Source organism: Suillus clintonianus (genome assembly GCF_016758775.1).
Source record: "Suillus clintonianus strain FC179 chromosome Unknown DEU56scaffold_248, whole genome shotgun sequence".
Taxonomy (NCBI): Eukaryota; Fungi; Basidiomycota; class Agaricomycetes; order Boletales; family Suillaceae; genus Suillus; species Suillus clintonianus.
Genome location: NW_024539472.1, coordinates 1 through 12,564, shown reverse-complemented (window position 1 = coordinate 12,564; position 12,564 = coordinate 1). Strand labels below are relative to the sequence as shown.

Below are 12,564 nucleotides of genomic sequence, written 5' to 3'. Positions count from 1 at the left end.
GCACACTTGTGCCCAACCCTGTTTCTTTTTCGTGTCTGCAATCACACTGATCCCCATTCGCATGGGGTGCGACATCCTCTACTGTTCAACCCATTCCTTAAATGACTCAGACGACATGGGCATTACATATGTAGAGAACTTGGCTCACACCAGAAAGGAGGCATCAAGCAGATAGCGCATCGGGGCTGAGCAAAGGCGAAGATGAATTACGCAATGGCTTTGTGAAGGAATGTCTTGCCAGTTTCTAACCAGAAGAGCAGCAAGGTCTCACTCCCTGAGCGAGGCGAGTCACAGTAATGAGTGCATCAACTTGAAATTACAGGGTAACTAGAGTACATTTGGCTATGAACATGAGTCAGATGCAAGTGTGAATGTACATTGTAACGCAGATATGAGAGGGGGAAATTTCTGAATGTTGGATTGGAGTCAGTGGCGTCCTGTTCTCTTCTGCAGTCCATGTGTTGGCTGGGCTTGTGTTGGGGTTACCTGGTGTGCTGACTCGCTGTTATTAGGCACTGAATCAGGATGCGCATGAGCTGTAGGCAAAATGCATGTGTGGGAGAAAATTGGTACCATTTGTGCCGTCCACACGGTTACTGGTCTCAGTCCGAACATTATCTTCGGCGCTGCGATGGTTGCCTCCGTTCCCTACATCAGGAGGATGCTCCTCAGAATCAAAAAACCCGTCCATGTCATCTTCGCTGTCGTCAAATGCGCCAGGTTGTACATCCCTCCTGGCCCTGGAGCGCCCGTGTTGCCGGAGTCCGGGAGTCTCTCTGAGTATTTAGCTATATAAATAGATGATAATGAAAGAGCAGCTTACACCTTCCAAAGCCGGAGTGTTTCTTCTACCCATTCCTTGTTGCTGTTTCCTTCAAACATTTCGGCCACTTTATCATAGAGATCCACAAGGCTGAGATCTTCAATTTCCTGACACCACACAGTTGCGGAACTAAGCTGGAAGTACGCCTTAAAGAGGTAACGGTCAGTGCTCAGTGCTCAATGTAAGCACGTGAATTTTATGCTCAGGCTTACCTGTACGGCTGCATATGCAATCGCTCGTGGTAATGGTGACGACATTCCGTGAATTCGGCCTTTGGGAGTCTTGGTACCTCTGCGAGCATTGGGGGACAGGGCACTGGACGGTCCTGTGAATATATGATGGAAAACCTGCCCAAGTTTTGTAAAATGGTATTCAACCAACAAGAATGAGAAAAGAAAACATACGCGTTTGAGGTAATATCCCTGAAGGCAACCTCGGCTTTTCCTGGCGGAATCAAACACAGACTGATCATACAGGAAAGCCGGAAGTTTTGCGGCCGTGATCTTGATTTGGCCTTCCCTCACCCTTTCCATAAAGGAGCTAAGGGTGTAACGTTACACAAGATCAAATATAATAAAATGAGTGCAACGAACTGGGGATCTTGGTCAAACATATCCAACATCCGCATTGGGCACAACAGCCGCGCAGTCTGAGGATGATTCCATCCACGAGCCATCTTGCCCTGCTGCTTGACCAGAGGGGGATTGAACTGGTCAGACCCAGGGTTTTTAAGCATGTAGACCAGTCCCTCTCGCATTAGACTTCCAGTATCATCGGATCGGGCGTCATTGGCTGCAGAGGAAAGCTGGCTAGCTGTTAGACACATTAAAATTGAGAATGATTTATTGCATTACCGCATGAATGAAGTTGTCCATTGCTGATGGAACTTTCTCAAATCCTGATATGACATCGCTGAACGTTGGCACAAGCTTCACAAGTGCGTCATATTGCTCGCATGACTTCTGGCGACTGCGCAGCAAAAATATCAGTGTGTGAACTAGGAGTAGCTCAGGCTGCTGCAGACTCACCTATTTACATTTTCACATTGACCTGGGGCACTATTCCCCTGCAATTCGGCAAACTCAGCTTCCATACCATCATATAAGACTTTCTCCAGCACGACAAATGGGTCAATTGCAAGAGGGAACCATCGAGCCGCTCGTAAATATGGTCCAATCGGACCGCTGTTTCATAGTGAGACAATGTATACTACCGTTTTGTCAAATGTACAATGCAGTACTTACATGATCTTTCTTTTGCGGCCAGCTTTCACACCAGAGTTTAGGTTCTCAAGTAAGTCTTGAAAATGGCTTGACATTTCTAATGTGTTGGATGGTTCAGATGACATTGTGGGTTGGGTATGCGGATGCTCAGTCTCTGAATGATGGTGCCAGTGTTAGTGGGTCACGGTGTTGAACAGATGATGGATGATTCGATGATCCGGCCAGGCCATACTCAGGCTATTGTCTCCGACCATGACGTCACATCCACATCAAAACATTATCAAGGAGTCCTCAGGCTATACTTCCGGCGCCCAGCTTCTGGTCTATGCTAGCACGGTACTATACCTGCTTGTTTTTGCTTTTGTTCTTCATGATCTTCACATGTAGGGGTTGCAGTCGAGAGTTTGACATTCGCAGGGCTCTCAGTAACCACAAACAATTTTGTTCGAGCAAAATAACCGATGCTGCTGCTACTTCTCTAGGAAAGAGAAGACGTGATCAAGAAGCTCAGCAAGCAGCAAAAGTACGTCGTCAGGAGGAAGAAGAAGCAGCACTCAGGGCTCGCCAGGAGATACATGAAAGCTTTGCTGAACCAGAGTCACTGCTAGCAGTACGTTCACTTGTTCTTCATATGGTTGTGAGTTTTGAGGTTTTGTCCAGGACTCACGCCGAACATCTCCAACACCCCCTGCATATCGTTCTTCAGGTTTACCAAACCGACGCCGTCGCTTACCCAAAAGATTCCGCGATGATATGCCACCTATCCCCGTGGTAGAGCTGCCTTCAACCTTGGACGATGTGAATGCAGGTCTGGTAGAACTCAATTCCCAGGTCCCAATTCCCAGCCAACCATTCATCATCACCCCACGAGATCACTATGGTCTCTATCGCCGATATGTGCATTCCCCACCATCATTCAGCCCTGATAACCTTACATCTGTGGCACATTTTGCTGATTCACCGACATTCATCAAGAGTCAAGACGAACTTAGGGCTCGACCTTGGTGGTCAGGATTCGGCGGATCCATACAGTCTGCTCAGACCCATTACTTCACTCCATTCCTCAATGCAACGACATTTCGTCTTATGCATTGGTTTTACAGCGGCTCCGTTACAAAATCTTTGCTTGAGTTGGATCGCCTTGTACAGGAAGTCCTTCTGGCAGAGGACTTCGACCAAGCCCATCTGAAAGAGTTTCGTGCCTTGAAGGAAAATCATCGCCTGGACAGCTATCAGGACGCCTCTGAAGACATTCATTCATCATTTTCTGCTTCAGACGGCTGGATGGAAACCAGTGTGAAGATCCATATTCCAGCTGATGGAGTCCAACATGCATCTGAGGACACAGCCCCAGAGTTCGATATTCCTGGCCTATTCTATTGACGGCCTCTCGAAGTCATTAAAACGGCATTTCGTGAATCAGCGGCCGAACAGTTCCATCTCACCCCATTCGAAACATTTTATCAGCCCTCTGATGATGTCCCTGCAGAAAAGACCTACGGAGAAGTCTATAGTTCACCTGCAATGCTCGATGAACATGAGAAAATCTGTTCACAACCCCGAGAGGGCAACTGCACCCTTGAGACTGTAGTTGCAGCGGTGATGCTCTGGTCCGACTCAACTCATCTAGCAAGCTTTGGAACCGCTTCCCTGTGGCCTATTTATATGTTCCTGGGGAATCAATCAAAGTATGCGCGAGCTAAGCCAACAGCATTCGCGGCCCACCATCTAGCTTATATTCCCAAGGCATGCGCTCAATCCTTACTTTAATTTATTCTTGCCTAACGGATTTCTGACAGCTTACAGATGCTCTTCAAGACTCCTATCGACATATTTTCCAGAAGACCATGACTTCAGAAGTTCTGAGTCATTGTCGGCACGAGTTGATGCAAGCAATCTGGATGTTGCTCCTTGACGACGACTTCATGCATGCATACGAGTTTGGGTTAGTCATAGAATGTCTGGATGGGATCTTCCGCAGAGTATTCCCTCGTCTTTTCACGTATGCAGCTGATTATCCGGAAAAGTAAGGATCATATAATTACCCAGTCTCTGTTTCATCTCAGTGCTGAATTTTTCCAGGACACTTCTTGCGTCAATCAAATTTCTTGCGCAGTGCCCGTGTCCAAGGTGTCTGATCCCCAAGATTCAGATCGGTGGCCTCGGAAGCAAGGCTGACAGACGCTGGCGGGAGAACAGGGTCCGTGAAGATGGCCATACAATATGGACCACGATCAGACAGGTTCGGGAGTGGTTGTATGTCAAGGGCACCAATATTACAAGCGTTTTTGTCAAGTGGATGCTTGTACCCGAGTCTCTTGTTCCAACTGTGGTACGTTGGTCACAGCATTTTTTTTTACCTTCCTGATTCCAGATTTACCTAGAATGCATTCTCAACTCGGTTCGCACGCTTTGGGTTCAACTTCTACTCCATGTTCGTCCCGGATTTGCTCCATGAGTTTGAGTTAGGAGTTTGGAAGGCCGCTTTTACACATCTGATCCGCATTCTTTACGCATATGGCCATGACACAATAACAACGCTGAACAAACGGTATGAGTTCCTACTTAACTTAATAGAATTTCTTGCATTGATTCATCGACAGCTATCGACAAGTTCCCACGTTTGGCAGAGGTACAATCCGCAAATTCAGTGGAAACGCTTCTGGCATGAAGAAGCTGGCAGGGCGGGATTTCGAGGATCTTTTACAGGTACATTTTTGGACAGTGGTGCTGGTCGCGCAAAGTACTGATTGAGAGATTTGCTAGTGTGCCATTCCCGTATTTGACCGTCTCCTACCAGAACCATTCAATGCTCTTATCCTCGATCTCCTCTTTGAATTAGCCACCTGGCATGGATTGGCAAAGTTGCGCCTGCACACCGACACTACACTATTGTTCCTTGACACATCAACTACTCGACTAGGCAAGATTTTGAGGCGTTTTGCCAGCGAAACAAAGGAGGCATTTGACACCCGAGATCTTCCCAGTGAAGAAGCAGCTCGCGGACGCCGCAAAGCACGAAAAGCTCCCCAAGGTCAACCACAAAGTACGGAGAACTCAGCAAAACAACACCCTCAGGGTCGCTTGAAGCACAGGACGTTCAATCTGCAAACTTACAAGCTTCACGCACTTGGTGACTACGTCAGTGCTATCAAACAGTTTGGGACCACAGACAACTTTTCTACCATGTTGGTACGTATTGGCATGCTTCACTGTAGAAATTGGCTTGGCACTAATATTAGTTCATAGGGTGAACTCGAGCACAGGCGTGTCAAACGCTTTTATCCAAGAGTGAGCAAGTCTCGATTTACGTCTGGTATCGCAAAGCAACAGCAACGGGAGAGAATCCTCTTCAGGATGGCAGAGCGAATTCCTGTGGACAAGTCCAGAAAGAGGAAATCCATGGCACTGGGAAGCAGAGAGGTGATGAAAGCTGACGCTGCCAACATGCCATCCTTGCGCTTTGAAGATTCAGAACAACTACCATACACTGATCCTCGGGCGCACTACCATATTTCCAGTGGAGTACGCCACTACTTGAGACTTTCTCAATGGTTGGGGAAGAATGAAAGTGATCCTGCCTTCGTAGTGAGTACCGCTACTGACTTCAATTTGCATTTCACAATGCTCAGACACATTAAAAAAAAATTAGGGCTTTCTTCCCCGATTAAAAGATCATATCCTGGCACGATTACTAAAGCACAATTACGACGGCGATGAATCTCCCTTCTCCTCTGCTGAACGCAGCAGACTGACATTTATCAATGATCGTATCTATCGACACAAGGTAATCCGAATTAATTACACTACCTATGATCTGCGACGAGATCAAGACTCACTCAACTCTCGAACGCATGCAGACATCATGGTCTTGTCTCACGAGGAAGACAACGACTCGGAGCCCAATGGTCATCCTTACTGGTATGCCAGAATTATTGGTGTTTTTCACGCACTTGTCCATTATCGGGATCTCACCACCAACTCGTCATCATATGATCCAGTGCAAGTCGACTTTGCATGGGTACGTTGGTTTGGCCGTGATCTCAGCCACCGCTCAGGCTGGAAAGTGAAACGGTTACATCGACTCGGCTTCATCCCTAGCGAAGATCCCGGAGCATTTGGGTTCATTGATCCCAAAAATATCATCCGGGGAATCCATCTTGTTCCAGCTTTTGCTTCTGGCCATACCTCGGAATATCTGCCTCCATTAGTGTTGCCGCAGCTCTGGCTTGAGGCCGGCTTTAGCCGCGAGCGGAGCTACAATTAGGCTAGCTGTGTACCAAATTAAGCTTACATAATATATGGCTCGGTCCGGTCATTTGAGCCTAGTGTTGGCGTGGCTCCGGCTTATTGCTGGTTTAAGCCGGGGCCATACATGTGACTTCGGGCTTATTTAATTTAAGCTTTGACTCAGCTCGAGAACCCCAGCCAAGTCAATTTGGGGGCTTAAATATTTATTTTAAACTATAGATTAAAAATAGAATTTAATTTAGAACTATCGAAGATCAAACTACCTACGCATGATCGATAATCACACGAGCGCTAATGGCCCCCCAAGATCCAGTGAGTCGTTATTTCGTTAGCGTTCGATCTAAAACTAAAGTAAATCAGGAATTATACTGCGCTTCTCCCCCACGGCAGCTACGCGAGCCATCCGTGACGAAGAAACGCTGCAAAAGGGCGCGGGTCCCGTGGAGATCGAGGTGGCGGCGTTGGGTGTTGAAGATGCTTGGTCGGGAAGGCGGTAGCGGAGAGTTCTTGTAGCGCCGTCGAGCCGCGTGAGCATCGTCTACAAAATCCCCTACCATGAAACTCATAGTCCGCTCTCCGTGCCTTCCTCGCCTCGTTCTCTTCTATCGTCCATTCCCAATTCTTCTGCCGCTCCACATCCTCTCCCCGATCCTCCGCTTCAGCATGTGTGCGCAGCACCTCTGCAAGTTTCCGTTGTCGTTCTAGCCGTGGACACGCTGGAGGTGGCGGGTGAAAATGACCGTTTGAAGGGAGCGCCAGCCTTCTTGGTGAAAAAGTGGAGATGATGGAGGTAGCTTGGAAGTTGGGGAGTAAGAGGGTGCGGCGGCGGCATAGAAAGGATTAATGTCACATGGTTAGCAGTAACATGGAGCGTATTGATATCGTGCTCACCAAGGATGGGTGACTGATCCGCAACCGTCATACCAGCAGCTTGCTCGAGATACGAACCACCATCAGATAAGCCGTCCCATATCAGCGTCCTCCATAGCTAGGCAGTTTCTTTTTGAGGTGCTCTCTAATATCCTTGATGAGCCGTCTCATGCTCAGAAGATGGATTACTATACCGAGTGTATATGGCACCGGTGGCATATGGATGGTTGGGCATGCTCGTGAGTTCGGGATCATGGCTGGAGTGATCGTCGACAGGAGGGGGGGACGAAAGTGCGATACTGACCCCTTCCCCGCTTGCTGTAGTAGGGGCTGGAGAAATCCCTATGATGATGATGCTTTCCTCACCAGCTCCGTTGTGCGAACCACCCGCAGGGTCACTCAAATGAATAACGTTGGTTTCCTCTGTCGCTGGTCCCAGGGCTGGTCTCTTGTCAACAGGTGTGCCGAGTAAATCACTCAGATCTCCGCAAGGTGCGCATGCTTTAAGCAGTGCAGTTTTGCCCTAGGACTCGTTGCGGACATGGCGAGTGCTTTGAGGATCCGAGAGCGACTTTTGTGAATTGGATTTACCAAGGGAGTGAGATTGTGAGCCCGTGAATGAGTACGAACTAGAGCGCCCGCGAGAATTTGAATGAGTTTGGGAATGAGAATGGGAATGAGATCGGGAGTGCGAAGAACGTGCAGCGTTGACGGCGGGAGCAATGCTCTGAGCTCCTAGGAGCGTGCATGCAGCCAGATATTCTAGGGTCGTGCTGCCCTCTTGCTTGTGCCCAGGACGACTATGACTTCGTGACAATGACCTGGCACGAGCGCGGGAGAGGGAGCGGGTTCGGCTGTTCCCAAAAGAATGCGACGCCTGGTGTTGCCACCGTTTTCGTTGTGCTTCTAGAACCTCGCCTTCTTCAAGAACTCTGCAGAAGCACTTGGTTACTAGATAACTACCTACAAAAAATGTAGCTTACTGGGTCAACGATGGCACAGAGGCTGACGGACGGAGTTCCTGTTGCACAGTCGATGGGCCCGGTACAGATTCATCTTCCTTGGGGCTTGTGTTCCGAACTGGGTCTGGATCTGGATCTGGGCGTTGTTGAGGCGTAGACGCAGTACGAGGTCTGCCAGATATAGAGGGGCCAGACAGGATATCAACGGCCGACCTGGATTTCAACAAAACATGGTGTTCCTTCCGTACATCATGTGTAGCTGACAACACTTGTGGTCTCCCGCCACGTATAGCAGGACTGAGGCGCGGTGATGCACCCTCAGCGACAGGTGTGATTGGTGGACTGATGATTCGTCCGCTACTTCCTCCGTATTGCCCATGTGCGCGCTCAGACCTCAGGCACGGACGTGGAAAGAATAACGCGTCACACCATGTCTCGGGGGATAGCCAGCGATCGACACCTGATACTGGTGGCGTTGATTTTGTGCTCTGTTGCGAAGGCTGCTTGCTGTGTGATGTGGCGGAAAGGTTCGGGGTGGAGACAGAGCCGTCGAGGATGCGACCGTGTCGGGTCGATGGCACTGAATCTGCAGGTGTTGGATATTCAGGGGATGGCGTGAGGACCAAGACAAAAGTGAAGACGCACGCCAAGATATTCATGCAAGGGGAGAACCAAACGAAAAACAACTGGTACCATCGAGTCTCGAGACGTCCCTCTGCTGGCACCGGCGCGTTTCGTGCGGTCAAGTAAAAGGATGAAACTGCTGAGAGAAGGGGAAATTTAGTTGAGGACGTACGTGTGTGTATTTAAATTCCACTGGCAGCTGACGCGTCGACAATGAGACCGGACAACATGATGATATATCCAATGCCGCCATAGATCAGGCTGAGTATGGTGAGGGACTTACACTCGTATCAGCCGTTCTACTCTAATAACAATGGTTTAACAATCATAAAGATGGGAGAAAAAAAGGCGCACCTAGTACTGAGAGGATTATAGCGCAGAAGATGCATGGTAGATACCGTCACCTTCACGATGTCATAAATCATCAGAGCGAGGTGACACTCAGCAAATGAAAGCGGTGAAAGAAAGACAGTCAAGCAAAGAGAGAATATATAGTTGAAAATTGAAATCATAATACCACGCGAGAGACATTGCGAAGTAGCGCAAAGAAGAAACAAAGAGTAAAAGCAAACATCACATGTCGTAGGTAATAGGAGTATCATCAATATCATCACACTCCTCCTCTGCAATAGCTCTGAGGAGGGTGTCATAAACATCACCTGTCATTCCGCTGCTGGAAAATGTCAAAAGAGTGTTAGTCTCCTCTCCCTCGCCCAACGCCTGATACTCCATAGCCTTTTGCGACGCGGCCCAACCTTTCGTAAAGTTAAGTCGTTCTTTTTTCACGAGAAACTTTACCACCTGCAGGGCCTCCATCAGGACCGGGCTCATGCGATTACGTTTCTTCGTGTCCGTCTCACTACTGGACGAAAATACTCGCTCGCATGGAACGGCAGATGCCTGTATAGGGAGGTAGTCCATCGCGATGCCATAAAGCGTCGGAAATAAGGTCTCCGAGACCTGGTGAACACCTCATGGTCAATAAATATTTTAATTGTAGAGATATGGGACGCTTACCATCCAGAACCCAAGTATGTCTGTTCCCTTGGGGCTGAGATTAGCCGTAGAGTAGGCCTCGAATTCTTGCTCGACTGTTTGGGCGCCGCTGTTGTGACATGGCAGGACGCCAATGTCAGGAAGATTATAAAGACGGGAGCCTAGTGAGGGCAGTTGTCGCTGAGGTCTTACTTCATTAGCTGGAGGCGCGACGGGTGCTGAGCTGTTCGTGGTTCGTTTTGATGCATCTGTGTGTGCTAATATTAGATCAAAGTTGCGTTGTTATTGGTTTGACAGACATACCAGATCGATGATATGTTTCTCTACATCTTTAACCAGTTGTTCCGCCCAACGACTCCGAACCCATGACATTCGGACTGCAGGATCAACAACTATAAATGTAATCGTGAGCAACCAAATATTTAAAAAAGATACCAGACTCACGCATAGCGACTGCATAGGCATTTGTGGCGCCCAGCCTGTCGTCATACTTATCTGCCCAAATCAAACCTATCTCAACAAGAGGGCCGCAGTGTGGGACGTGTTTTGGCCAAAGAAGTCCACCGCTCGATCAACGTTTCGAATGCCGGGTATGTACCACTTAGCATGGGAGTGCGTTCGCCCGACATGGATTGTTGGGCAGCGTGGGGCGCCTAGTATAGAATGATCAGATGGACCGGAAGTTTGAAGATACTAAAACTAACCTCTAGGATTACTTCGACATCCTGTAGGAACTGCCACTCCATCGGACTCAAACTTGAACTTGCTGATGGAGCGCTGAGTGGGAGAGTCGAAAAATAAATTTACTGCCTGGGTAAAATATTAGCTTATGACAAATTTCATGCGTGATGCCTTACCTGGTGAAGGGCTCGTAAACGGGTGAGCATGATGTAGACTGAATCCCAACGGGTTGCCTCATCAAGCAGGAGTTCGACAACAGGGAAGGCGTAGTGTCCCTTGTCCCGCGTCATCTTGGAACCCTCCTTCTCGTTACCTGGATGATCGTGTCCCTGAAAGAATTACGGTCCGCTGGTGTTGGACGCGCCGGAAACCGTGCGCACAAAGGTCCTAGCTCTGCTGATAGCTTTCCCTGTCACCGCTTCTAGGTACTCCGCCCTTGATGATCGTGCGGATCCGCCGACTACCCAACGTTCATTCACGAGCGAAAAGTCGGCATTGTGGTATCATCAATAATATGCTTGACACATATATTGATGATATGCGGGGAAGCATGGGATTCTGTGCTCGGATGGGGGTGAAAATCAACACCACGGCACCTCCAGTTTCTCCAAAAGCGCTCGCATGGAAACCTGGTTGCATGCGGCGTTGTCTAAGGTAAAATGACCAGTCTAAACAAAGTCAGAGCGTGTTATACGGTACAATTAAACACTGACCTTTTAGTCACAGCGGCGCGATCAAGAAGATGCAAGAGGACTCCTGCCAGGGAATTCGCCAGTGTGACTGCCTGGAATGTGATGGAATCCAATAAGCGCAGCCCTCAGAACGAGCATGGAACTGTGGTCGGCCTTAGCAATCCAATGAGCAGTAAGTGCCATGAATGGCGAATGTTAGAATCCGACCAGAGGTCAGATGTGAATGCGACCTTTCCCTGGGCGGCCTAAAAAAATATAAGGCGCTTTGTAGGGGTCTTGACAGCTGTAGACTTACCGCAAGATCCCTCTTCAAACGCATTGAAGTATTCGTGAAAAGCGTCGATAACTAACTCGCGAACTTTGGTACGGTGAAATATGTCGCTCTCGGTCACCGATGGCCGCAGAAGACGGATCAAGACGACGAAATTCCGGACATTCGATGATATTTATCGCCTGAGGACAATTATTAAACATTGTGTGTAGAAAGTATACATTGACTCACCTGGTCGTCCGCAATGATAAATTTGACAATCTGTTTGTGCATTTCGTCCAGACTAAATGCAGGCAATGCGTCGTCTGGGACTGACAGGCTAGTTCCGGGGAGTGGGCCAGGAGTAGGGGGAGTACCGAGTGAGTCTAGTGTGTAAGCCGGATCCTTCAGCCTTTGACGCATGGTCGCGACCGTCCAGCCTTCAATCCAAAAAAGTATTCAAACGTGATGACTTATGGAGGACATGCCAGTGCTGACGCTCTGCCTCCTCCAGGTAAGTCTCAGTATGGTCGTTGAAGGCGTGTGCACGACGAGCTGAAGTGCCTGTACTATGAAGGTATGACATGACGTGGTGAGTGTTGTCGTTCGCATGGATTTTTCTGGTGAAGGATGTCAGAAAAAATTGATAGACTCCAGACACGATACTCACTCGCAGGCTATGCATATATTCGACCCGAGTGTCAGGGTCCTGTCTGAAGAAGAAGTGGACATCGGCAGATGATTTAGGCAGTTTGACTCGGCCACCAGTGGCCAGAGGGTCGGTTAGAATGGTACTCATCGCGGTCTGCAGTGGACTATGGCCTGCAGCAGGCCCAACTGCAGGCGCAGGTGGGTTGACCACTTCGTCCTCCTCATCCCCAGAGACGTTCTCAAGGTGGAAGGATTCCCCGTATCTGAGGCATTTTCACGAAATCTAACGGGACGCTGACGATGCCTTTGAGGGTTACGAAGTATATTTGCATTCACTGCAGCAGCGATTGGAGCGGAGCAGCTGTGGGAGTACGGTAACAGCAATGGGAGTTGGAGTGATAGGAGCGGGAGGAGGATTGGAGGGAGAGGAAAGGGGAATTGGGGAGTTGAGAAGGAAGGGATAGGAGGAAATTGGATCAACGGTGGGGACAGCGACAGCGACTCTGGCAGTAAGCGGTGGTGTGATGATGTGATCCAACTA

General features: G+C 48.9%; 4 protein-coding genes across 4 annotated transcripts; 2 read left to right on the top strand and 2 right to left on the bottom strand.

Annotated features, from left to right (window-relative positions):
- Positions 1 to 520: 520 nt before the first annotated feature.
- Positions 521 to 2,171, bottom strand: DEU56DRAFT_920472 (uncharacterized protein; the record flags this gene model as incomplete). Its single annotated transcript, XM_041358459.1, has 8 exons — positions 521 to 776; positions 824 to 969; positions 1,036 to 1,170; positions 1,228 to 1,363; positions 1,417 to 1,628; positions 1,678 to 1,792; positions 1,852 to 2,007; positions 2,068 to 2,171. 8 exons carry the CDS (start codon positions 2,169 to 2,171, stop codon positions 521 to 523), a joined length of 1,260 nt encoding a protein of 419 aa, XP_041200596.1.
- Positions 2,172 to 2,799: 628 nt separating this feature from the next.
- DEU56DRAFT_762531 (uncharacterized protein) lies at positions 2,800 to 3,429 on the top strand (the record flags this gene model as incomplete). The annotated part of the gene is made up of 1 exon (XM_041350715.1): positions 2,800 to 3,429. The coding sequence occupies one exon, from the start codon at positions 2,800 to 2,802 to the stop codon at positions 3,427 to 3,429; it is 630 nt and encodes a 209-aa protein (XP_041200595.1).
- A 464-nt stretch (positions 3,430 to 3,893) lies between these two features.
- DEU56DRAFT_920470 (uncharacterized protein) lies at positions 3,894 to 6,313 on the top strand (the record flags this gene model as incomplete). Its single annotated transcript, XM_041358458.1, has 7 exons — positions 3,894 to 4,072; positions 4,129 to 4,378; positions 4,431 to 4,597; positions 4,650 to 4,755; positions 4,813 to 5,238; positions 5,296 to 5,634; positions 5,699 to 6,313. The coding sequence occupies 7 exons, from the start codon at positions 3,894 to 3,896 to the stop codon at positions 6,311 to 6,313; spliced, it is 2,082 nt and encodes a 693-aa protein (XP_041200594.1).
- Positions 6,314 to 6,687: 374 nt separating this feature from the next.
- DEU56DRAFT_940545 (uncharacterized protein) lies at positions 6,688 to 8,788 on the bottom strand (the record flags this gene model as incomplete). Its single annotated transcript, XM_041358900.1, has 3 exons — positions 6,688 to 7,091; positions 7,759 to 8,099; positions 8,151 to 8,788. 3 exons carry the CDS (start codon positions 8,786 to 8,788, stop codon positions 6,688 to 6,690), a joined length of 1,383 nt encoding a protein of 460 aa, XP_041200593.1.
- Positions 8,789 to 12,564: the final 3,776 nt, after the last annotated feature.